The sequence below is a fragment of the Hesperophylax consimilis genome, chromosome 24 (genome assembly GCF_061612785.1).
Source record: "Hesperophylax consimilis isolate HC1 chromosome 24, BYU_Hcon_1.0, whole genome shotgun sequence".
Classification (NCBI taxonomy): Eukaryota; Metazoa; Arthropoda; class Insecta; order Trichoptera; family Limnephilidae; genus Hesperophylax; species Hesperophylax consimilis.
In genome coordinates this window covers 19,554,827-19,582,246 of record NC_142859.1, presented here as the reverse complement: position 1 = coordinate 19,582,246, position 27,420 = coordinate 19,554,827, and the positions used below count along the sequence as shown (strand labels likewise).

The 27,420-nt window shown below is 36.5% G+C and overlaps 1 protein-coding gene across 4 annotated transcripts in view; it reads left to right on the top strand.

The window, feature by feature from the left end:
- The window catches only part of nolo (ADAMTS-like no long nerve cord), a 789,822-nt gene extending 776,418 nt beyond the window's left edge, over nucleotides 1–13,404 (top strand). For 3 of the 4 annotated variants that reach the window (XM_089646552.1, XM_089646550.1, XM_089646551.1), the window contains 13 exons: nucleotides 251–418; nucleotides 897–1,079; nucleotides 1,494–1,646; nucleotides 1,873–2,054; nucleotides 2,742–2,910; nucleotides 3,110–3,196; nucleotides 3,726–3,839; nucleotides 5,366–5,910; nucleotides 6,014–6,185; nucleotides 6,794–6,959; nucleotides 7,454–7,602; nucleotides 9,965–10,118; nucleotides 11,465–13,404. In XM_089646552.1, coding sequence (XP_089502678.1) covers nucleotides 251–418; nucleotides 897–1,079; nucleotides 1,494–1,646; nucleotides 1,873–2,054; nucleotides 2,742–2,910; nucleotides 3,110–3,196; nucleotides 3,726–3,839; nucleotides 5,366–5,910; nucleotides 6,014–6,185; nucleotides 6,794–6,959; nucleotides 7,454–7,602; nucleotides 9,965–10,118; nucleotides 11,465–11,574 — 2,352 coding nt within the window. In that variant the 3' untranslated portion in view covers nucleotides 11,575–13,404. The remainder of the gene's footprint in view (nucleotides 1–250; nucleotides 419–896; nucleotides 1,080–1,493; nucleotides 1,647–1,872; nucleotides 2,055–2,741; nucleotides 2,911–3,109; nucleotides 3,197–3,725; nucleotides 3,840–5,365; nucleotides 5,911–6,013; nucleotides 6,186–6,793; nucleotides 6,960–7,453; nucleotides 7,603–9,964; nucleotides 10,119–11,464) is intronic. The other variant, XM_089646553.1, reaches the window with a different exon arrangement.
- Nucleotides 13,405–27,420: the final 14,016 nt, after the last annotated feature.

The following is a 27,420-nucleotide window of genomic DNA, read 5'->3' as shown; positions in this document are numbered from 1 at the left end:
TTATTGTTTAAGTCTCCCATGAACATTCAGACTCAAAAAATAACTACACCACAAACAGCATCTCGTTCCATAGCGCATGTTAGATATGACGTCAAAATCTGCAAAGAATTGCGTCGATCTACAAAAATTTTAACTGAGAATGCTTTTCTAATGACATGGTGCTTACCTTTCAAGAGTTTTTATTTGTTTTATACGACCAGAAATCTCCGTTATTAAGATATTCAATGTTGATGGTCTTTTGGTATTCCAGGTGACCAGAGGTGGTGGGAATACCGTGATAGTCCCTAACAGTATGTGTCCCCAACCCTCCCCGCCGGACAGACAATACTGCAACGTGCTCGACTGTCCTGTCAAGTGGCACACCACCCAGTGGTCCAAGTGCAACAAGCCTTGCGGAGGTGGCGCCAAGGAGAGGAAGGTAAGATGTCACCATGACAAGGTGGTTACAAGATTATGACAAGGCACCGACAGGGTGTTGACAAGGTTTCGCAAGGAGGTGTTAAGGTGATGTACTTCGATGGACGATTTCTTACCTCTCTGGACAATTAGGCTCAATAACTTTCAATCAATGTACATCACCTGAAACTCCCATTGATTTTGAACTTCCCTAAAGTTCTGTCCTAGGTCCTATTCTGTTCATTTTGTAAACGAATCTTTCTGTTTACATATTATAATCATTCTGTATATACTTCATTCACTTGATCGGTTTTGAATCGTACTATGCGTACGATGAAAAATATCTTCTAAAACAAGGTTGGTATTCTCATTGATACCCATCTTGCATTGAAGAAAAGCCTGAAAAATAAATAAAAAGTTTCAATGGGGAATGATTTGAGGTACGTCGGAAAAAATTGCCACTAGGCAATAAACCCGCCTAAATACAAGTTTGTTTTCAGGTGGAATGCAAGCAAGTGATGGCCCAATCCCACGTGGTTGAGAGGCCCGAGTCCATGTGTCCGTCGAGCAAGCCGCCCGCCTCCAAGCCCTGCCACACCAAGGGATGTGTCCAGGACACTTCTACACCCACCATCATCACGTCGGAGACCACCTACATTCAGCATGATCCAAAAAAGAAGAAGGTCAGAATATGTTATAATTATAATGTATGTAGGTACTTGGTCGATGATTATAAAATACTGAGACGTGTTACCGAGAGGGTTATTGATAATGGATACTGTATGAACACTTTAAAGCTGCCAAAAGTAGGCGCAATAAGAAAGACAAAGAAAACACTGAATTTCATAAGAATAATGAAGTGGTGAAAATCTTACATTAAAATCATAAATACATTTTCAATGATAGAGATAACAACGTTGATGGTTAGCGTTGTCTTAATTAGAATAAGTAATATCTAATCACTTGGATAGGAAAAAAAGGATTGTACTAGAAAAATAAAGAACTTACAATATTGTGTAATACTAAACTGCTTGAAATGGTCATAAGAAGATTATAAAACGAAAGTAATTGAAATAATTTTAATTGGCTTGTTACAGGTTACATTAAAAATTGGAGGATCGGCGACGGTTTTTTATGGAACTCAAGTAAAAATAAAATGTCCCGTGAAGAAATTTAATCGGACTAAAATCCAATGGGCCAAAGACCGAATCTACCTCACCAAATCCAAAAAGTTCGCTATTTCCAAGAAGGTATGTTGTTGTTTTCCGTGATTGCCTGGAAAACATTATTATTTGATAAGTATGCGGTTTGCATAACTCAATTAAGTACTCATTGTGTAGGATCATTTTATCGTCTTCCATATTTCACCTTGTTGGGTTGAGAATAACCCAATACCAAACGGCCACTGACCAATTTGAATAACTATATTAGATTTTATTAGAGTCAATCAATCTAAAAATGCAAATTATTTTCCAGGGAGCCCTTCGAATTCAAGATCTTAAGCTTCAAGATGCCGGAAAGTATTCATGTGAAGCAGGAAAATCCGTAGCAGACCTGAACCTGACTGTTAAGCCAAGACCTGGAGAATTTCCTAGTTCAGAGGAGATAGAAAGGCAGAAGACCAATCCGCTTGAGGACCCAAACGATTCTTTTGATAGGTGTGTTTTTATGATTAAATTAAGTTCGTCCGTCAAAAATTCAGTTGAGAAATCTAGAAGTATTAATTTTATTTAGCTTTTTAATGAAGTTTTGAGACTTTCTTTGTTATATCTTTATTTTTTTTGATCCTTCAATAATTCTTTCTGGGGTTCATTTTAATCTTATTTTATTTTAAAAAGTCGACTATAAAACAATCTAATGCTCAAATTATATCAATATTTATTATGAATTTCTCTTTTTAGGTTCATATCTAATCATAAATGCATCAATGCCAAATTTAAAAAAGTTATCACTTAAAAATTATGTTGAACACGTAATTTGCAAAGAATCTGTTTCTTTGGTAGCACATTTACAGATAATCTTTAAATAGCTATTTTTCATTTTATTTTACAACTTAGCTTAAAAGCTGGCAGATCTATTAAAATGTAAATAATTCGTAATTGACAGTGACAAAATCAACCAAATAATAATTTGCAATATTATTAATGAAAATGTTTGTACCTTTGTTCCACAATTTATTATTTGCCAAACCAGATTTTCCATACTACGGTCATCCTCAAACTAGTGCATTTCACTGGTACCAATCTGAATTTCTACACCTATTTCATTTAACGTCCTCAAACCGTCCAGAATTTTTTTTTTCGAATCTCTAAATTGGAGATGTAAATACATAAGGGCTTCTTGAGTTTCAGGAACGACGCTCGGTACCGACCCTTCGTCGGGAGCGAAGACCAATCCCATGAACAAAGACCAGGAAACGACCAGTCGTCCATCTTCAAACAGAGGGAGAGGAACAGAGAAAAGCAGAGGGAAAGGGAACGAGAACTACAAAGGGAAAAGGAGAGGGAGCGAGAGGTAAAACTAAATAAATATTTGAAGTGGCAATAATCATTATCAGGGGAAGTTTAGTATGCAATCAAGAGAAACATTTTTTTTATGTTGGCATAGCTTGACTTTTACTGAGGTTCCTAGGTTACATTTTAAATGCGGGGTTGATTTTTACCACAGAGGGGTTATTTATATATTGACCAGCTCAAATTTTTAATCTTTCTAGATGGAGACAACATCGCAGATGCCAATGAGATATTATCCAGCACCTGATGACGACTATAATGATAAGGAAGGATCTGGCCACAATGCGGTAGGTTATTTCCATACCACCAACGGACTGACTTTTTTAAATAAGTGATTGTTTCTACCTGCGTTTCTTTCCGAACAGTGGCAATGCGGAACAAAAAAAATAGTTTATTTTCATGGAAAAAAAATATTGCTATTTCAAAGCTCCTAAAACTCCTGATAATATTCAAGTTGTGAGCTGAAAATGGTTGAATTAACTTTGAAATTTCATCCAATAAAGCTGTGCATATTTCGTACGTAGCTCACCCCGTTTAAGATTTTTTGTTTAATTATCACAAAACTGCAAATGTTTAATTAATACATGTGTTTTAGTAAAACTAACGCCCACTAACATTGCAAATTGTATTTCACAGAACCTTTTGAAGTTGAACGACTTTGTATTAATTATTTCGTTGATAACATTGACTGTGTTGTATTCTAATAATTATTTATTAATACTAACATAACATTTTAAATAACGCCTTTACTCGAATCCTAAAAGTGTATGTATTAATAACTATTCACTGCTGCTATTGGACGCTCACAATATAAAGGAGGATGCTGTTCCTTCGCAAATGTCCGTCGCAGGAGACATTAAGGAAGTTGGGGTTGCTAGTTCGGCTGCCAGGCCAATGCCTCATTTCCTTAGGCTCATCTCAAACCTCCAGGTGAGAAGGGTCTTGAACGGAAAATACCTGCACGCGAAATTATTCAATATTTAGCTCTGATACCATTTATTTTTTCACAGAATCCTCTTAAAACATTTTTAAAAGGGCTTCCTCAGGGATCTCATTTGGGTCTAACTTTACAATATTTATGTTTAATGTTTTGAATCTGAATCAATCAATCCTCTAGTCTTCTCGGTATGGGGTATTACCGGGCATTCCTCAAGGATTTTATGCCAAATTAACTATTCCCATCTAAAAATTCAACATTTTTCTTGGTAAAGGTGTAAAGATTCTCATATTTCGATGTATTTATTTGACGAAAATTAATTCAGTTTGAAAATCGATAAACTTGGTTTTGAAAACAAGTCTAATCAAAATTGAGCTCATTTTATCAAATTCCTGTTAGTTGAATTAAACCCAAAAATATTTGATCCTGCTTTGAAAATAACTTTGATATTGTTCTCTTGGTACAGTGAGGTTTGTAGGATTAAATTTTTCCTCGAGCATTTTCAATGGTACTCATTTTACTCACATAAAAGTCGACATTATCATCGTCAATATATCTAACAATCTATATTAACTAGAACCATTTTTAAGTGAAATGTAAAAACTTCGAGGATAAAAAAATATTCAACAAGGACTTCCTATTATGATGGAATACAAATACGTACTGAAGATATTTATTTTTCTGGCCCAAATGAGAACCAAAATAGTAATGAGTTTATCACAATGTTGTCAAAATAAGACATGATGATAAATAATTTCTCCAAATGGACCCCTTTTCATACAACGTAAAAGTTAATTATTCACTCTTTAGTTAATATTGCACTGTCTTGTGATAGATTTCTAGATGTGTATGATATTTTATAAAGTGTGATTTGTGTTTGTTTCCTACAATGCCTGGATTGATTTACGTACCTAATTGAACTTATATAACACATAGGTAAAAATGCATTCACTGTATATTATTATCTTTCTTTTACGCTTCCCAAAAAGCTGTGTTCAATATTCTCACACATATTTAAACGCCTGGCTACACTAAACTTATTTAACGTTTTTAACCAATTGATTTTGCTTGCCTGGCAAATTTTTTAAATATAATTTTACTAAGTTAATAAATATGAACTGCATGATTTTTTTTGTAGGTAATATTTTTTATAATTTTCGTTCCATATTTTCTCAGTATACCAGAAACTTTTTTATTATATGTAGTGGTGCTACACAGCTGTAGTAATACTCAAATAACGACATTCAAATAAAATGCCTGAACCCCAAAAATCACAAAATTAATGTTTGCAAGATATATTCGTTATATGTTGCAGTAACTACTACTATATTAAAGTTTGCATGCACTTAAATAAAATGATAAAACAAATTAATACTTTTTACTTTAGAATACTATGTATTCTCTATCGCCTTAAATTTCTATAATATTCTTAACATAACTGTTTTTAGTTACCCAAGCCGAAGAAAATTACTTTTCCAAAATTCCTCTCACCAAAAACATGTTATAATGATATGTGCAGATGCTTTGGCCATTTCAGACCTTCAGCAATTCGCGAGGCCACAGGATGATCAGCGACATCAACATTATCACTGACAATAGATCCGAAGAGTCTCCAGGATCCAGTACATCTTCAAACATCATCAGGAACTATGACCAAACATCCACAACTTCTGAAAAAGACTTTTCAACATCTAACAGAGACTTCATAACATCTGAAAAATACCTTGCAACATCCGTAAAAGACTTCACAACATCTGAAAAAGACCCGACAACAGCTGAAGACGACTTCACAATAGAAAATGACTACAACGACGATCCCAAAACTACTCCTGGTGGTGGACGCATCAGTAGCCAAGACTCTGGATTTGTATTTAGAAAGAGCCTTGAAATAAAACAAGGGCATAGCACTAAGCAGACAAATAAAGACGATTTTAATATACTACCCGATGAAAACATTTTTAGAAAGAGCACAGCAAAGTTTGATAACAGTATTGATGAAGACAGTAATTCAGTTGATACCGTTCAGGAACACACAACATCTAAAGAAAAAATGGGAGGATTCCGGTTAGTGATAAGTTTTATTAAAATAAAAATGGTTTTTAATCGTGTTACATGAGAACCAATATGTATTCTTAAGTGGGTTCTACCTATAATTTTATCATTTCAGTTTTTCAACTCTGGGTGAAGATGACAACGACGGAGATGGTCTAGGATCTATCACAGTATTAGGAAAGGGGAAGGCAGATAGCATCAGATTCGAGTGGGTTATCACAGACTGGTCCAAGTGCTCGGTTACCTGCGGAGGGAGCGGTTTTCAAATGAGAGCTGCTCGTTGCATGGTAACTAATATTTCACCTTTTTTATATATATTTAGCCTAGTATTTGGTATATTTTCCTAAAAGTTAAAATTCCCTATTATCCCTTAATCCTCTCTTCAGTTGACGGTTTGTCTCTGTTTCTTTCTTTCTTTCTTTCTTTATGTTACTATATAATAATTTGATTCATGCTTCCCTCGAAGTTTCTTTATTCTATTTTTTTTTTACTTTGTATCACTCTATATGTATAAGCACACATAATACTTTTTTTCTATTAGTTTCATTTGTACCCTGTTAAGCGAAACCGGTTGGTCTTAATGAAGGAAACGAAATTCGTGTTTAAAAACAATATGATTAATTTTACTTATACTTGTATATTATGTATTTGTCTGACTATTTATTTTTTTTAATGAGGAGATCGTTTGGGAAGTTATTGCTCGTATATTTTCGTGGTCCAACTCTAGCAGATTGTATGTTGTCTATCAAAGATTATCTTTGGTTTCTCCTTAATAATTATTTTGCCCTATAAAATAGACATTACGACTTCTATAACCCCAAACCACAAGCATTATTTTTTGGTTAAAATTATATTCTTTTACCTATATATTTATTCATATATTTTCAATTATTAGGTTCGTTTAGAAAACACAACACAAGACGTAGAGTCCACACTTTGTGAAGACGCCGGACTGGAATCGCCTGCCACTTTGCAGAAGTGTGGTCAAGAAGACTGTCCCTCGTGGCTGACTAAAGAATGGTCATCGTGCAACACTGCTAGATGCTTCGATTGGAACACAGGTTCGTTACAACTGTTCCTCACCGTTAAATTTGCTTATTTACCATTGTTTTTCATTATTATCATTTATGTAAATGGCTATGAGCATCAAGGGACTGGGTTGTTGTTAAAGGGTTGAGTTAAAATGGGAAATAGCACAATGGGCCTATGGCTTAAGTGCTCACGGGAACTACGTGTAAACCGTCTCTGACCTTTTTTTTAAAAAAAGGAGGAATAAGAAATACAATTAATTACTATACATAAATTGATATCATATTATGTATGTACAATTTTTTTTATGTAGTCGCTAAAACAAAAACAAAAACAACAAAAATAAAATGGCGTTTTTTTTTTTTTTTATAAATCAAAACAGGTGGCTGATGTTAAGCGGAAATTTAAACCTTATTGCCATCTAGATAAAGACTGCATGATTTTGCCTGATTCCGAATGTTCACAATAATATGAAATATCATCTTAAATGATAATAGAGAAATAATTGTGTTTTTTATTATTTCAGCGATGCAGAGGCGCGTAGTTGAATGTGTGAGCGGTGAGGGAGTGGGAGTGGCTCCCTCCCAGTGTCCTCACGATCAGCGTCCGCAGCACAGGCAAGAGTGTTACAACGACAAGTGCAAGGGGGTCTGGAAGACGGACCACTGGTCAGAGGTAACTGTCACTCTTGCCACTTCTTGCTTTAGCAAGTAAAAATACGTTTGCACGTCTTTAAAATTTATACAAATGATCTTGTTAAAAAAGTGATAGCATGACTACTTCCTGATAATATTAGTAATTCAGAATATATCGGGAACACATGTTCTTTTCATAATAGACATCATGGCAGAATGCGACAATGCTAATATCAATATCGGTATTTGTATTAACACTTGTTCCGCTGTCCTCATAAAACATTCGCTTTTGACTGATACTTTGTTAGAACTTAGAACTCTTTCAATTCTTTCACTGAAGGCCTGCAGTCCCATTTTTAACAGGAAAAAGATAAGTTGATCAGATTTTTAATAAGTTGACAATATTTCATATCAGTAAGTTTTCTATGTGTATGGTTACCGAGGGAAGTTTTCATCGAATGGTCAAAAGATGCAAAATTGTAGAAGTTGTTGCAGTAGTTCAACAAACTCTGGACTATAATTTAGTGACAGATTACAGTGAACTCAGATGGTTTTATTTATAATAATAATAATTTTTATTTTAGGATATGGGGAGGTTAGTGCAATCCCACACGTCCCTTATAGACATACAAATTTTTGTACATAAAAATTTTAAAATGCTAAAATAGATAAAGTAAAATAAATTAGCAAAACTAACTGTCAATTGACTATGGCGTGGTTTTGAGTGAACTTGGGCCCAGCGCTCACTCAGGAGTGGCGCTTGGTGCTGGTAGGCTACGGTCACCACCGTATTGGCGGAGGCCATTAGCCGCATCCTGGCTTCAGTGACCCGGTGTCTCATCAGGCCGGCAAATCCATTTAGTCCTAATTCTGTGAACATTTTCGATGCGCGGCTGTATCTTTGGTATCCAATTATGATTCTACAGGCGTCATTATATTGTATTCGGCGTCGTTCCATCGTGCAAGTTCGGTAGTGACACAATGTCTCACACATATACTATACAGGCCGGTACAGAATGCGTTGAACAATATTTTTTAACAGTATTGCTGCATTTGCAAAATTTGCTGGCAATCATATTAGACACTATGCTTAGGCTTCTCTTTTGTCATTCGATATCGCCATCGTGCAATAGGTCTTGATTAAAAATGTGTCTCAAGTATTTTACGTTCGTACATGTATTTATTCTTATTATCGGGTGATAGGATTGATTTTGGGCTCGCTTCTTATTTATCTAAATCTTATTCCCTGCAATATGAATAGTTTCAGCGTTACCAGTCCTATCTATGATTAACCTCTTAAACTGCTACCTAGGATATAGCAGATGTCCAAATATAATGGAATCTGTAATACCTTGATCACATTGTGGTGTAAAAGATACGAAACTGCTGATTAAAATTAACTCAAAGTCAAATTTTAAATTAAGTTAATATCTTGGTCACATCATAAATAAATCACATTATAAAGGATGACAAACATCAGAATATCTAACTGATATTTCAGGAGAAGATTTAATCATTGGGAAAGCGCTATACTTCATAGCTTCAAGCCTCCCTAACTAACATTATTAGTTTCACGGAGATGTGGGCGGCATTCTATTGGATGAAGATTGCCCTTACTATAGCAAAAATAAGGGAGAACCTGATTTCCAAACACCTTTATAGCAAAATGTTTTTGCCTTTGTATTGCCTTTTACATTGAGATTTTAGTGTTATGTTGGGATAACGGGACAGATTGTCAATAATCTGTACATGAACTAACTAACTAACTAACTAACCATCACGCCGTTTCCCCGCAGGGGTAGGCAGAGAGGACGGACCGCCAAACAACTCGGTCTTGGCACACACTCCTTGCCTCATTCACATTCATACATCGTCTCATACATACTCTTCTATTATTCTGACTCTTGACATGGCCCGACTCGAGTATCTGATTCACTTGATCGTGCCATGTCTTCCTCGGGCGTCCCCGACTTCTGCTACCATTCACATTTGCATCATACATCCTCCTTACACTCCTATCTTCGCTCATTCGCTCTACATGCCCAAACCATCTAAGCGTCCCTTTCTTAATCTTACACAATATATCTCGGATGGCAGGTTAAAACTACGAGAGACTAGACAATCTTGCACACTCTTATTGTGATATCTGTCTCGTACAACACTTACGTCAGATAGACACTCGTTACACAAAGAGTCTTCGGAAGCTGGCACAATGACAGTTCTCGCCATCGGTCAACGAGGATCACCACTCCTCGCGGTTCTGTACTTCTTGGAGACATCGCGACACCTGTGACATTTGACCACTCCAACGCATCGGTGACCTTCCTCTGCTTCACTTGGCTTCCACTTTGCCAGTGACTGGTCTATTGGACCAAGTCGAATATATTTTTTTTAATTTCTAGTGTGGTGGACCGTGCGGTCATCAGGGCAATCGCTACCGAATACTCCGCTGCGTGTGGTTCGGCACCCGGCGGCCTGCGGGCAGCGCTTGCAGGCACCGGCCGCGGCCCGCCGTGGTGCGCCCCTGCAACACTGCACCCTGCCAGCACAATGAAAGTAAGAACAGCAAAAAATCTTGCAAGGCTTTCAACCTTTACGTACCTGAAGTTAAAAATCACACATCACCTGAAGAGGGGTGCTAGGGTCCCCCATAGATCGCGGAGCGATCGTATCTCTTCAGATTCATTTTGCCCTTTCCAGTAAAACCCAGATATTACTTGCTTTTTCTTTACTTATCGTTTTATCTAGACATCGCCTACCTCCTCCCAGCAATCACTAATTATGTAATGCAAATAGTAAAAGAGTACAAAATCGAACGTAACTCAAATACTTATTAATTTCCAGTACAACACACCTTTTACGTCCTCACTTGCGGCTTGTTTGCAGCGAGGATTTTTTTAAAGTTGTTGGGGTCCAGGGGGAGGAATGGGAGAGTAATTTCGTCAGAATCGGATAGGTATTATTTAATATATTCAAAAACGGGAGCGGAATATGTTTATTATTCAGATCAATTACCTTTTAGGATTATCTAAATTACAAAGCATGTGATGTAACAAAGACAACTGTTTTCCCTAAAAAAAACTAAAAAAAATTGTACATACATCATTCACTATACTTTTAGTACTTTTTTGTGATTTATCTCTAAATTTACATAAAAAAATATTTGTACACTTTTATTTGACATTGAGCATTGTCTACACACAAAATAATTTTCTTTTAAACTTTTTCCTTATAAGAACACGTAAAAATATTTAAAATTGTTATCTACCAAGTCAAACTGTCAGAAATAGTTAGGATGCAGGCGAATTCTCAAGCTATTATTTTATAAAGATATCTTTTAATTACAGTCTGTATCTGTGTTTTCTCCTTAAATAAATAAAAAAATTTCATTATCACACAAAACTGTCGTTTGGGGTATGTATATTACCCCCTCCGGTGTGGAATGGTTTTCAACTGATAAATTATAACTCTCAGTAAAACCTCCATACTTAATTTACCTGTACACAATACTTGCCAACTTGGTTGTCCATGTCCAACCAAGTAAAATTTCTCAAATGATATTTTTTCAATTACACAAATAAACAGAGCCAATGAGGATAACTCTTAGTATTTGGACGTTTAGCTTCCAGTTTCAACATAATTGTGTTATCTAGAGAACATCAAAAAATGTTTATAAGCAAGACCCTATGGAGAATCCTGGGAGAATCTCTGGATGTATCCCTCAAGTTTATTGGGCTTAACACCGTCCAGACATTTATGTTTTACTTTTTTCTCATATACCAACCTTTGTTTTATCTCCTTTACACCAGAGGCGATGCATTTTTGTATTTATTTTAACTGTCAAACTTTAAAATGTGATTTTTAGTACGTTAAACATTGAAAAAAAAATGTTTTGTTTCCAGAATCAGACTGCAAAGACTCATCTAAATTCTGCCAAAATGTTCGCGCCATGAACATGTGCCGCGTACAGAGATACCAACAACAGTGCTGCCAGTCTTGTAAAAAACATTAGTCTTAAGAATTTACCGACTCATTATTATAATATAATGTAACTACTATAAAATATGCATGTGGCAATACCGCCGCTCATTTCAAAATGTGTTCCATTTCATTCGTCGACTTTTTGCGATATTCCATTAATTCGTTCAGTTGAATTGTTTAAGTAAAATTCAATACCTTCGGAAACACTTATATTGAAAACTTTGTGATTGGAGAAACAAACTCGACTGACTTGACGACTGAAGAATTTGAATGTAAAAGTACACTTGTAATTTGAAAAATATCAATGAACGAATTGTAAATGTCACCGAATAAGTTAAATTCAATACCGAATCAATTATATTGGTCACTAAATCAATTGGATTGGTTAACTGAAACAATTGAATTGATCACTGAACTAATTGGATTGATCACTGAACCAACCGGATTGATCACTGAACCAATTGGATTGGACACTGAACCAATTGTATTGGTCACTGAACCAATTGGATTAATCACTGAACCAATTGGATTGATCACTGAACCAACTGGATTGATCACTGAACCAACTGGATTGATCACTGAACCAATTGTATTGGACACCTAACCAATTGGATCTGACACTGAACCAATTGGATTGATCACTGAATTATAATTAAATATTATTCAATCAGTTGGGCCGATTTTTTACTGTCTGAATTAGAATCGTTGCAGAACTAATTAAGTCACATGATTGGTTTACTAAATCGGATGAATTGGTCACGAAAATAACTGAACCTTTTGTGGCATCGATAAAATAAATTGAACACTGAATCAATTTGATTGGCTATTCAACCAATTAACTCGACAGAATTGTTCACTGAATCAGTTAGTAACTGAAATCAATTATGCGCTAACGCGACTTTACATATTATACCATGATGGCTGATGTTAAACATTATCTATCACGCTGATAACTATAAAATTATTATAAATGATTGTAAAATGACAATGGATGTCGCTAAAAATTATTCGAAATGTTTGTTATGCAAAGTTATTCAAATAAAATATTTATTGGACACACCTACGTAATTAAATTTGAATTGTTTTTTGTACGTAAAATATTTGGACGATAGGAATGAAAGATTAATTGTTTTGAGTTCGATAGTTAGTGATAAATAATTACTTAAATTTATACCTAAATATACATAATATAACGAATGCTTTATGACCAATGGTGTTGAACAATTCAATATGATTTTAACCTTGTCATTTGGAAGTGGTCAATATATTAACCACCTTACTTATTATACTGAATTACTTCTTTAAGTAGTTAATCGCTGTGTATAAAGTACTATAATTCTACAATTACCAACTACTTTACCTCCCTTATCGGGTATCATACAAACATATAGTTAATATACCTTCATGTCATATCGACACCGAAAAGGCAAAAGGACGCAAGTGACAATTTACTCATAAACGAGTTAATAATACCCTTTTGATTAGAAGTTTTGTCTGATTAAAACTGTACATTTAACTATTTTTTTACTAAATTGTCGCTTACGCTCTTATGCCTTTCCGGCGTCGATATATTATAGTTGCTAAAATCAAGCTTATAATAAATCATAGCTAAACTATAGTATTTGCAACAGTTTCCTCCATTTCGGTTACAAATTAACCTTTTGTTAAACAATCATTAAGAAAAAAATTATAGTTATTTAATGTATTCTGACTATTTAATGTTTTATTGAAATATAAAAAAAAAATGATTAAGTAGTTAATGTTCGTGTACAAAATAATTTCATTAGGATTTTTTTATGCCTACAGCTTCCAAATTAATAAATTTCACATTTTTTAATTTGAAATGAATCCACTTCCTTACTTTGAACATTATTTGAAAAAAATTGTTTAAAAAACCTTTTTTTTCTAACAATAAATAATATTGAAGAATTTCAGATTATAATCTGAAATTATTTCATTTTGAATAAATCTTAAAACATCAAATATATTTGTCAAAATATACATGTATACAAAATGTACATGTATACACAATATATATGTTTTCAAAATATACATTTATATAAAATATACATGTTTACACAATAAATGTGTTTACAAAATGTACATGTTTGCAAAATATACATGAATACAAAATATACACATATGTAAAATATACATGTATAAAAATATACATGAATACAAAATATACACATATGTAAAATATACATGTATAAAAATATACATGTATCGTAAATAACATAACGAAAGCTTGAATGCTTTGATTACCAATTCACTCATTTAACGCAAACCAAAATAACGAATTTAATGGAATTGTTATATTATGATACACATTCAAGATAACGGGTTTTTTATTGACCTGTCCCGGTGCGTCCGGAAAACCAGTGATTACGGGTGGACGCGAAAGAGGAATGAATCTAAACATCCTTTATGTATTTTTTATCCTAACTACAGGAATATATTTTAAAATACTAGGCAACTTTTTTTTGGATGATTACGTTTTCTGAATTGAATACATGAGCATGTCACAATTGTTACATATTAATAAATGGGTTTTTATTTAACTACTTTTTTTTGTTGGATAATGTAACACATTTTTAAAGTATTCAAACATAAGTACCTACCTAATTTTACAGTTATTTAATTTATCCTGATTAACTTAAATTTTTTTATGGAAATAAAAAAAAACATGATCAAGTAGTTATCTTTGTGTATAAAATAATTTTTTAATGAAATTTTGCAATAATTAAATGTTAATGAGCACAATTAAAAAAAAATTTATAAAATATTCATAAAAAAACTAAGGTTATTATAATAATTGTACGAGTCAATTGAAAATTAACTGAATATACGCTTTTTGTATAAAAATAGCTCGGCACTTGGAAAAAATGGAATGTTAAGAAAAATATTAAAAATATGCTTTTGCTTTTTAAATTAAGAGCATAATCAATACTAAAAATCATTTAGTTTGTTAAAACAAACATAGTAATTAATTATACTGTACTGTTTTGTATGTTAATCTTTTTTTGTTGAACTACTAAATGATAACTTTATGTAATATTTCTTCTGTCAACTTTTTTTTTCTTTCACCAATGAAAATATTATTAATTTTTTTTGCAATTATATTATTAATAGGAATGCTTCTAAATATTTATAAATATTTACTTAAATCTAACAACACATTTAATTGCTAACTTTACTTTAATTGTTAAATATTACATTTACTTTTTATTTAATTACTAACTACTAATTTAATTTCTAATCGACTTACATAATATTATATATTATTATACCTACTAACTTAAAAATAGGTTTAAGATTTTTTATGTACAAAATTGCTTATAATTTCAACTTATTTAGTTCTATTACAACCAATTAAATTTTATTCACCTTAAACTATTTTAAATAAATGAAATGCTACGATATTTACGATGCTATCTTATCGATATTTTACGTAAATTCGTTATAATTTTATATTTTATACTTATAGTTTCTTTAAAAATGGATTTCCTTCAATTTGAGTAATAATATTAAATGTTTAACCTCTCAGTATTACGATTACAATAACGATGACAATGTTGTAAATGTTTGTTTAAAAGAAATATAAATTTGCTCTCATTTTAGCATTACTAAAAAAAATCTTTGACTTTTTGCAATTTTTTGTTGTTGAATATTTTGTTTTATCTGCACAGTGAACTAACATTATCTGTACATCTAGAAATTCGATTAAAATTATCTAAGAAAGTTTAGTATTGATGTAAATGTATGAATATTGATTTGAAATAGAATATGTGACATGTTTTCGTTATACTTATGTAATACAAACTTTAATTAAAATGTACATTATATAATTCGTTACAAACTCAATTATTGTATAAAGCGATTGCGTTTATTATTGTAATTATTATGAAGTTTATTTTAATGAAATAAAATTAGTTTTAAAAACAATAATGTTGTGGAGCATTTACTATTAATTTTCTCCACTCCAATAATACATTCCGAGACCATTATTGGCAATAACTTTATTTCAGGACAATACTCCAAATAACATAAAAGTAAAAACTATAAATTCCCCAAGTTTTTGTATGTTTAATTTTTTTTATTTAACATCACGTGACCTGAAATGCGCGTCACTACAGTGTTGCCAGTAGGGAGAGAAAGTGTGGCAAGTGGAGAAAAGGGGCAAATATAGGGAATAAACACGCGCGAAACGCAAATGAAAAGGGCGAAAGAGCAAGCTCTCTCTCATAATGGATTCCAGGCATCGATGGAAACAAAATATAAATTTTATCGGTAGGTAAAATTATTTTATTGTATTTTAATAACGATTAAGTAAATAAACAAGTGGTTAACAGAGTTAACGCATCAAGTACCAAGATACAATTCAACATGACTCAATTGTTCTCAACCTTAATTATTACTGTGGTTATCTATTTGTATGTATCTATTACAATTACTTTAAATACCAATCTTGAAATCCCCCCTACATAGTCGCTTGAAGATACCCCCCTATATTTATTCTATTTAAATGATTTATCTATTTATTACCTCTATGATTTTAAAGAGATTTTTTGAAACATGTCCAGGGCGATCAACACATCTGACGTTTCACTTGCTTACGGCCACATAATATAATATATAAACAACAACGGCCAATATTATAAACAACAACTTTGATAAAATGTCGCTTTTTCTGTTGCTCCCGTTTCTTAAGAAAAAAAAAATTATAATAGTGTAAAAATCGAAGCGAATTTGTGTTGAAGTGTAGAGTTTTTCTCGGGCTGTCGCCCGGTATCTTTATCTTCCCGATATCTACCGATAAATGCTAAAAAAAGTGATTTATCTCTAAAAATTTGACAGTGTACTGAGGATAACTTTTGACAATAATAAGTGCATAACTAAACTGAAATATCTTTTTATGGCAATAAAACTCATTGAATTCAATAAAACTCAGTGTCTGTCTTTCGAGACCCCAACGGGAAGTGCCTCAACAGTGATTATAAATTAAAGGACACAAAAAATATATATATATATATATTTTCAAAATCACTTTTATGAACAATTGACCATATTGACGAATTAATCCCGGTTTCTAATAACCGGCGATAGTGTAGTGGGTAGCGCAGTTCACTAAGGGGGTATTTCACTATGGGGGTATTTCACTATGTCGGACTAAATATCTGACTAGCTATCCGTTGGCTGGCTAAGGTCATTGAAGGTTACACCCGCCCTGTCCCACCCCGGTATAGGTGACTTATGGTCACCCCTTCGGAGCTCTCGCATGAATCTAATTTTTGAATAAACGGCTCTACAAAGTATATAAATGAAGCTAGACCTTCAATGTCCCCGCATACGGTGTTAGGAAGCGGTATGCGAGCGCTTACAGGTATTAATCCAAAGACAACACAGAACAATAAGCATCAAACAATCAAGTAACAAGTTTCAGGCAAATAGTTGGTGGAGGGAACCCTCACTCCAGTACCTGTAAGCACAAAAAGAACAAAGTGAAATAATAGAGTGACGGGGGAGTTTCGCCGAGCCACGTCTGGCAGTCCTGTTGAGAGATTGGTGGTGGTTGGGGTGACTGGTGCAGGTCAGGACTTCCACACCCCTTAGCCGACCACCCGGTGGTGCCCTGAAGATAAGCATGGGAAAAAGAGGGATAAACCCTAAAGAACCTAGGGGAAAGAAGCGTCAGGAGGTCGGAGGCAGGGTGGAGGTTACCCCAATCCGCACAGTCACCCCTCTGACCACCAACGCTCCTGAGGGGTGGCGCAGGTGACTGGCGGAGTCCCCCGGTAAAAACAAGAAATTAAAAGAAGCTCCAGCAGTGCATGCGGGGACGAGGCCCGTTGTCCAACCCCTATTGGGGAAAAGTAAACAATACAAAACAAACAACGGAGTTCAGTTCTAGCCTGTAAACTCGTTGCCGTTACTGAAAAAAAGAAAGAAAACCAAAAAAAAAATACATATAAAAAAGACGAGAAAAGAAAAGAAAAACAATAAACAATCCAAAAGTGCCACTTAAGAACATCGGTAGAATAAGTAAAACAAAAGTAGAAAGCATAAAAATAACATTTGCATGGTCTGTAAAGAGGACAGTATGTGAAGTATAAGATAAAAGACAAAGTAAAAGAGATAATTAGCTAAGCAAAGATATATAAAGAGTGTCTGCAATGTCTGTAAAAAGGACAGTGTGTCTACCTTAGACACAAAACATAAGAAAAGAAAACTGAAAATTAGAAGAAAATAGGATACAAGTTGTTTAAAAGAAATGTAAACGAAAGAAAATCATCCGAAGCAGCTGGTACAGTAAGGAAAGAAAAATAATAAAAATAAGAAGAACAGAATGCATAAAAAATAATCGGAGAATTGTAAAAGAATTAGTCATGGAGCAGGAGCAATACACCAGGGGTTCTCAGTTATCACACTAGTCAGCGACTCTAAGCACAGACCATCTCTCAACCCAGATCCTAGTAAACTTCCTCAGACATTCGAAATTAACTCTGTTAGAAACAAGATCGGTGTTCCACACCGGTCTAATGGGGACATTCAGACCGTCTATCATTTCGTCTCTGGCATCCTTCAAGATCTCACAGTGCCACAGAATGTGCTCGGCCGACTGGTAAGTATTGCCACAAGCGCAATTGGGATGGGTAGACAGGGCAAGGCTGTGAAGCCTCCCCCTGAATTCCCCATGTCCTGAGAGGAGCTGCGTCATGTGATGGTCCAGTTTGAGGAAGGCCCCTTCCATTCTGAGTTTAACTGATGGGAAGAAGGAAAAGGTCCATCTTCCCATGCTCGACCTATCCCAACGGACCTGCCACTCTTTGAGCGAAAGGTCCTTCATCGTCCGAAGCAGTCCAGGGAGAGTTCCCGGTCCACCTGGTGTCAGAACGACACCAAGATGGGTTGCCGGGGATCCTCTGGAAAGTCTCTGCTTGGTTAAGACTTCCCTAATCTCCAGATCGATTGGCAAAATGCCGGCCAAAACTGGCAAAGCGTCCGAAGCAACAGTACGGTATGCGCCAGATAGTGCCAGCAAAGAAGTTCGCTGGCCCCTAGTAAGAGCGAGGAGTATAAGGCAGTTATCCAGACGGTGCTCCCAAACAGAGGCAGCATACGAAACTTGCGCAACGTATACGCCCCTGTACAGAGCACGTAGTGCCGGATTGCGTAGTCCCCATTCAGCGGTGGAGAGTCTCCTCAGCTTTAGGAACAGCGCCTGAGCCTTGCTTGAAACATCTTTAACATGAGCCAGAAATGAGGACGATCGATCGAGTGTTACACCTAGGTACTTGACCGTGTCTGCAAATTTGATGTTGGTGTCTCCCATCCGGATGGTAGGGTTTCTTTTTCTACTGAGAGAGCCCTTCATCAGGAGACCCTTTGTCTTGTGGGGAGCGAAGGTCATCTTATTCCTCTCCCCCCATTTAAGGAGGGTGTTCAAACCATCACCAGCCTTTTCTTCAATTTCCTTTCTGCTGTTCCCCGAGACAAGATACATCTTATCATCCGCGTAGTCGATCATGATACATCCTTCAGGCAAGGGTAACCTAGAGGAGTCGTCAAAGTCAATATTCCAAAATTCAGGTCCCAGAACGGAGCCCTGGGGACAGCCCATATTTACTTCACGTTCTATAGTAAAATCACCATGGGATATCGAGACAGTTCGTCCCGATAGGTAGTTGTCAACCGATTTAAACAGGCGTTTTGGACAATTCCTACTTTTAACCTTTGTGCGTATCATGTCCCACCACGCGAAGTCGAAGGCACCAGTTATATCTAAGAAGATTGCTACAACGTACCTCTTTGAGCAGACCTTCACCCAGTTAAGCGCAAACGAAATGGCGTGCACGGTGGATTTACCCGGGACGAAACCAAATTGAAGTTCACTGGACGGTGAAAGTGTACTGCGAAGTCGCTGCCGAATCAGTATTTCCAGGATCTTGCCGAGGATTGGGAGCAAGGTTATCGGGCGATAAGCCTTTACGTCGGTGAGTGGTTTGCCGTTCCCTTTAGGTATAATCCTGAGCACGCCCCTCTTCCATTCAGAAGGGAAAATTCCTCTTCTCAGGCACGATTCCATCACTTGAAAGAGCTCCTCTTTAGCGTGGACCCAGACATGCTTCACTATCTCACCATTAAGTCTGTCATGCCCTGGTGCCTTCTTTGGACCCAAACCCTTAATTATAGCACCAATTTCAGCTCTAGTGACAGGAGTGATTCTATCCTCTTGGGCGAGGTCTCTGGGTGGAAGCCGTGCCAGATTTCTAATCTGTTTTTGGTGGTCACTTTCTCCAATTACTGACTCTACAGGGACTAACTTGCCCAAAAGTGTGTTGAGAGTAGAGGCCACGTCCACAGTCTCAGCGTCCCTCCCATCAATCTTCCCAATTAGACTAGACAAATACCGATCCGAACCCTTGACGGATTTTTCAATTGCGCTGTGGATTTCCCACGGGTTGGCGTTGCCCACATCTTTAACCCAATTATGCCAGGCAGCTCGTTTCGCAAGGAGAACCGCATGTTTGAAAGTTGCCCTGGATCTCCTGAGAGCGGCCTGGAGGGTAGCTGTCTCCTCCTCCGTACAGCATCCCCTCCTGGACAGTCCCAAGGCCCTATAGGCTCCTTTATAGGCCCCCTTTAGCGAAGTCAGCTCAGGTGACCACCACGGCGTTCTAATTTTCGTCTTTGGGTTTGATCTGCCCAGAGAAGAATTAGCCGCAGATACAACGGCCGAATTGAAAAAGTTCCCCAAATTGTCCGGATCCAGAGCAAAGAGTTAGATCAATGTTGCTCTCTCCCATTGTGTTTGAAAAGGTAAAGAACGAGCTCTGTTCGTTAACGATACAAAGGCCTTGCGCATCAATAAGGTCTTCAACGGCATCAGTCCGTGATCGTACTGAATGGTTTTTATTATTGTCAAACCAAAGAGGAGAGCGAGCGTTAAAGTCCCCTCCGATAACTACGTTACGACCTTTAAGCGCGTTTAGGGCGCGCGTCAGACTCAGGATATGTGGTTCTACCGGATTCCCCCATTTAAAGTAGACTGAGATCAGATAGATCTCAGTATCAGCAAATTTAATACATACACAGGTTTGGTACTCATTAGACAGCCCTGCCAGAAGGAGGGGGCTGATCAATGATGTATTGACCAGAACACCCGCCCCCGGCGATGAGCCGACTTCGAGTAAGGGCTAAGGTCAGAATAACTTTGTTATTCAACGGCAACCGTTTCACCATTGTTTCGAGCTTCTGGATAGATAACACTCGAAATAGTCTGGCAACATCGCAAAATGTTTGCAGTTACTCCATCTACTGCCACGGCTGTCATGCGTCACAGTCCGCACACTGCAAAGTGTGCATTTTTTTGTTATGTTATGTTGATTATCAGGTCATTTTAGATAGATTCGTGTCGAATTAATACATTGTTTCTTATTTTGAACACAATCAAATAATTCAGGGTGGATCATACAAGCATTCAAATTCATTCAACAAAATTCGACTCACTTCTCAGCTGTCAAACTCGGAATGTTTTGACGCCATCTTTGATTCGAGGAATAGCGCCTAACGTGAAGTTCGAGCACTGATTAGTCAAATCGAACTTTAACCCGAGCGTTAGCGTTATTCAGATATAGTGAAAACGAAAAAATGACTACTCCGCGGATTAGTGCTTAGTCAGAACATAATCAGAGATAGTGAAATAACCCCTTAGTCGGGCTAAATATCTGACTAGCTATCCGTTGGCTGGCTTTAAAGATCAGAATAACTTCGTTATTCAACGGCAACCGTTTCACCATTGTTTCGAGCTTCCGGATAGATAACACTCGAAATAGTCTGGCAACATCGCAAAATGTTTGCAGTTACTCCATCTACTGCCACGGCTGTCATGCGCCACAGTCCGCACACCGCGAAGTGTGCATTTTTTTGGTTATGTTATGTTGATTATCAGGTCATTTTAGATAGATTCGTGTCGAATTAATACATTGTTTCTTATTTTGAACACAATCAAATAATTCAGGATGGATCATACAAGCATTCAAATTCATTCAACAAAATTCGACTCACTTCTCAGCTGTCAAACTCGGAATGTTTTGACGCCATCTTTGATTCGAGGAATAGCGCCTAACGTGAAGTTCGAGCACTGATTAGTCAAATCGAACTTTAACCCGAGCGTTAGCGTTATTCAGATATAGTGAAAACGAAAAAATGACTAATCCGCGGATTAGTGCTTAGTCAGAACATAATCAGAGATAGTGAAATACCCCCTAAATCTGGCCAGTTCAAGAGAAGCAGTGTTCAATACTCAGCCCAACCAAAACATTTTTTTTTTTTCTTTCATAAGTGTTAAGTGCACTACAACTCCATCTATGTACAGACTACAAAAATAAACAATATTAAAATAAATTAATTCATCGAGTTTTAGTGTTATACTGACTAAAGTGATATCTTCATATCAGATTGCCTGCAAACAGGCGTCGGAGGTAAAAGTGATATTAATCTTGCCTACCAACAGGCGCTACAAAATAAATAAATACCACAGACATCAGCTGAAAACTTCTGCCAAGTGATATGCAACTACAATAAATCCTAAATGGCAGACCCCTTGTACCACTAGGTGTTAAAGATCCCTTCAAAAAATCGGGAACTACGCCAAGATCACCAATAATCCGAAGTCATAGCAGCCCAGAACTTAAGTCGCCAATACAAACCCGAGCTGAAAGCAAAAAAGTAGTGGACAAACAACAAAAGAAGGGAATTAAGACCAAACCAGCATCAAGCAAAAGACAAATGCCCGCGTCAACCAGCTTGTCCTCCGATGTACCATCTCAAATTGACATGCTAGTCGAGAAAATGGAAAAAGAAATGACAACAAAACTAGAAGCCTTTAAATTGGCGATTATAAAAAAAATTGACGATGAAAACCTAGAAAGTAGAAACTCGAGAGATTTTATCAGCAGACAATATGACAATCTTATGGCTAAAATGGAAACCATCACTAAATTGGTTGAGTCACTGAAAAATAGACTTGTCGAAAAGGACAAATAAAGTGCCTGGAAGTCAAATTGTCGGAAGTAGATCAAAGACCACAAGGTGCCTGGAATACGGTTGCTACTACCCACTCTCAGTCAAGTAGCCAATTTCCCCCCTTGCCACCTATAACCAGGAACAATGCTCTTCCTGGCCCTGCTAGACCTTCAGTTTTAGTTTTTCCAGCTGAAAATTCACAGTCCACTTCTGAAGCTACCCTAAAAACACTGAAAACTGCCACAAATCCTGCCAACCTGGGCATTCAAGTGACGGGGTTGCGTAAATTAAAAAGTGGTGGGGTGTTAATCCACCCTAGCACTTCAGCCGAAACGGAAAAATTGGCAAATCCTCCAGCGCTATCTGAAGCGGGCCTAAAAGCAACCATCTCCCCAAACCGCCTCCCTCGCATTGCTATCCACGACCTTCCTCATAATATTTCGCCCGATGAAATTATAAGTGCCGTCCATCATCAATCCTCCAACGATACAGGTCTATCTTTAGAACATTTGAAGGAGAATATGACCTTTTCTCATAAATCTGGCCCCCGCACAGGAAATTGCATCCACATTTTCAGAGTTCCTCCATCTGTGCGCCACTCGTTAATATCTCGCACTAAACTTGCCATTGACTGGCAGCTACACCGGGTAAGAGACTGGGTAGATAGTTTGAAGTGTGGCCACTGTCAATTGTATGGTCACATAGCCTCGAAGTGCCAAGCAGACTTACCAACCTGTCCTCACTGCGCCAAAGTTGGCCACAATCGAAATCGAAATCACAATCGAATCGAATCGAATCGAAATCGAAATCACAATCGAGCCACAATCGAAAAAGGAGAAATCTCCTGTATGTGCCATCTGTACTTTCTTTAGGAAACCGGCTTCCCACAACACTGGAGCTCAAGCCCCGCCCCGCCTGCCAAGCTGCAGAGAGACGTGAACTTTCTAGGACAATTTTTTTAGGATGAACCTGAACAATCATTCCGTGAAAAATTCCTTCTCGACGTACTACCAAAATGTCCGTGGCCTAAATACAAAACTAAACACTATTCACTGTAACGTCAGTGTATGTCATTATGACTTTTTATTCTTTACCGAAACATGGCTCTCTGATAATGTCGCATCTGCTAAACTTGGCCTGTTTGATTATAATATTTTTCGTAGTGACCGTTCTACTACTTCTGGGAAGTCGAAAGGAGGTGGAGTGATGATATGTGCAAACAAAAAATACCCTTGCCATATTCTAGAATCATCCAACAATGTTTGTGATCAATTATTCTTGTGTGTTCTATTTGGTACCAAAAAGCTTGTACTTGGTTGTGTTTACATTCCCCCGTCTTCCTCGTTAGAAGTCTACAAGTCACATACTGCTTTAGTTGAGCATGTATTTAGAAACGCTGGTTCATTTTTTATTTGTGGTGATTATAATTTGCCTAAAATATTGTGGCTAAATGACAATAAAGGTGTCAACACTCTCACTAGTAATCTTTCTTCACAAGCTATTGAAATTGTTAATTGTTTTGCCTATTTGAATATGTTTCAAGTAAATGCTGTCACTAACTGTTTGGGTTCTTGCCTGGATTTAATTTTCACTGGTATACAAAATGTCATAGTAAGTGAAGCTGATATCTTTTTGTTACCAATTGATAGATATCATCCAACTCTCTCGATTAACATCTCAAATTTTTTCAAACTCGCTTCATTGAAACCAAATGTCTCATATCACTACAAATTTCTCGATGGCGACTATCCAAATTTCAACAATTATCTTTCTCAGATTAACTGGTCAACATTTTTTTTAAATTCCGATATTAATGACGCTGTATATAAATTTAATGAATGTTTATCACGTGCTATTGATTTGTTTATTCCTAAGGGATTATACTGTCAACCTAACTTTCCAAATTGGTTTTGCTCGACACTTAAACAATTGATAATTGAAAAAAAAAGAAAACCCATAAGTTATTTAAAGTGACTGGAAACTTAAACTTTTATCAAAATGTGATGTTCTATCCTTCAGGATATACAGCCGTGGACTTCTTGCCACAGACTCCCAACACACCTTGGATGGAAGATACCTCTTTCAGTAATAAATAGGTTACTTGTTATTAACTGGTTTATTTAGAATATCGCGTGTACAATATAACCGCGTTGGTCAACCTTTATCGGTACTCGCTAGATTTGGTCTCTCAGTGGGATTCCAATCAAACCTAACCTAAAGCTGAGACGCCCTCTGTCGTCGGAGGCTAAAACTAAGAGCACTGCCATCTGTGTCTGAAAGCCCGAAGCTTTATACAGAACACAAAAATTCTCTCAGCTCAGGGAATTGTCCAAAATCGAATCAGCCAAGTGCTATAAATCCTTTGTTGAAGTTACAGAGACAAAACTAGTCAAAAATCCTAAACAAATTTGGCAGTTTGTTGCGCAAAATCGTGCTGATAATGATCTCCCTTCAAGTATGTATTATAATGAAACTCATGCTACTAATGGTCATGACATCGCCAACCTTTTTGCTAAACATTTCTCCTCTGTATATTCTGATGCGTCATGCACCATCCCTCCACTTAACTATGACCATAATATTGACTTAAATGATTGCCAAATATTACTTGTAGAGGTATACCAAGCCTTAAATAATCTTTCTCATAAAAAAACTTCCGGACCTGAAGGCATTCCAGAAATCTTACTAAAAGAATGTAAATATACATTATCTAACCCAATTTGTATGTTGTACAACTTATCACTATCATCTGGTCAATAATTACAAAGAAAATCACTCCTATTTTCAAAAATGTTCTGATTGAGGAACAGCATGAATTTAGATCGGCGAAATCTACAACAACTAATTTATTGTCTTTTACAAACATCATTGTTAAAGCTTTAGAAGACAACTCTCAGGCTGATGTCCTTTACACCGACTTCTCTAAAGCCTTTGACAAAGTAAATCATTCAATCCTCATAGCCAAACTTTATGCTATAGGTATTAGAAACCCTTTGTTATCATTTTTTCAATCTTACTTGAGTGATAGAAAACAAAGAGTTAAAATAAATAACTTTGAATCTTTTAACATTGATGTAATAATAATAATAATAATATTGGACAATTTTTATAGCGCCGCTTTTGTGAGTTATCACCTCAGGGGCGCTTTACGTCCGGTGTTCCCCAAGGAACCCATTTGGCACCGCTTCTTTTTAACCTTAACTAAATTAACTTAACTAAACTAAATTAACGACTTAACTAAAGTTTTTTCGCACACATGCTTCTGGCTTTTTGCTGATGATAATAAGATTCTTAAGATAATTAAATCCTTTCTTGACTGTTTACTATTTCAACTTGATATTGATTCATTTAATGATTGGTGCAAACTAAACTGCTTGGAACTTAATGTTGATAAATGCAAAGTTTTTTCCTTTTACAGAGCCAATAAACCTATTCAGTTTGAGTATAAACTAAATGGTGCTTGTCTATCAACTGTCACATCCATCAAGGACCTTGGGGTCACTCTTGATTGCAAACTCTCTTTTCGACATCGTAAATAAATCACTTAGGGGGTATTTCACTATCTCTGATTATGTTCTGACTAAGCACTAATCCGCATATTAGTCATTTTTTCGTTTTCACTATATCTGAATAACGCTAACGCTCGGGTTAAAGTTCGATTTGACTAATCAGTGCTCGAACCTCACGTTAGGAGCTATTCCTCGAATCAAAGATGGCGTCAAAACATTCCGAGTTTGACAGCGGAGAAGTGAGTCAAATTTTGTTGCGAATTATTATGGATACCGAGGTTTTTGATTTACAGAAGCAGGTGAAAGGGCGGCGATGCGAAGGCCGCGAGTTTTAAGAGCTCGAATGAATTGGAATGCTTGTATGATCCATCCTGAATTATTTGATTGTGTTCAAAATAAGAAACAATGTATTAATTCGACACGAATCTATCTAAAATGACCTGATAATCAACATAACATAACCAAAAAATGCACACTTTGCGGTGTGCGGACTGAAGCGGAAAACTGGATGACGGCGTTGACCACAGATCAATTAGCGTTGGCGCTAGCATTCCATAGACATTGCGGCAAAACATGACAGGCGTCGCAGTAGATGGGGTAACTGCAAACATTTTGCGATGTTGCCAGACTATTTCGAGTGTTATCTATCCGGAAGCTCGGCAACAATGGTGAAACGGTCGCCGTTGAATAACGAAGTTATTCTGATCTTTAAAGCCAGCCAACGGCTAGCTAGTCAGATATTTAGCCCGACATAGTGAAATACCCCCTTAAACTACTCGGGTTCATTCATAGAATTACCTCAGACTTTAAACATTTAAGAACACTTAAAACTCTATATTGTTCGTTGGTTCGCCCTCACCTAGAATATGCCAGTGTCATTTGGTCTCCTTTCTATGCTGTCCACATTAGTCACATCGAATCTGTCCAACATCGCTTCCTACGGCGAATTGCTTGGAGGTTAGGACTCGAAAGAGGCGATTACTCATATGAGGAAATTGAACAAACTTTAAACCTATCTTCTTTAGAAAAACGTAGAAAAGACTCCGATCTAATTTGCATATTTAAAATAATCAACAGTATAACCGACTCACCTGAACTGTTACAACTCATTCAATTCAACATCGTTGAATTGAATGAGTTGTAACGTCCATCACCACCCCCCACCCCCTTGCAATCACCACCAGCTAGTGATGGAAATGATCGAAATATTTATATAATCGATTTTTTTAAACCGAAACATCAAAAGAATCGAACGATCCATTCGAATGAATCGCTCGGAGTGCGGGAGCAATAGCTACGGACAGGGGCAAAAAATTTCCGTCGGGGGGGGGGGTAGGATT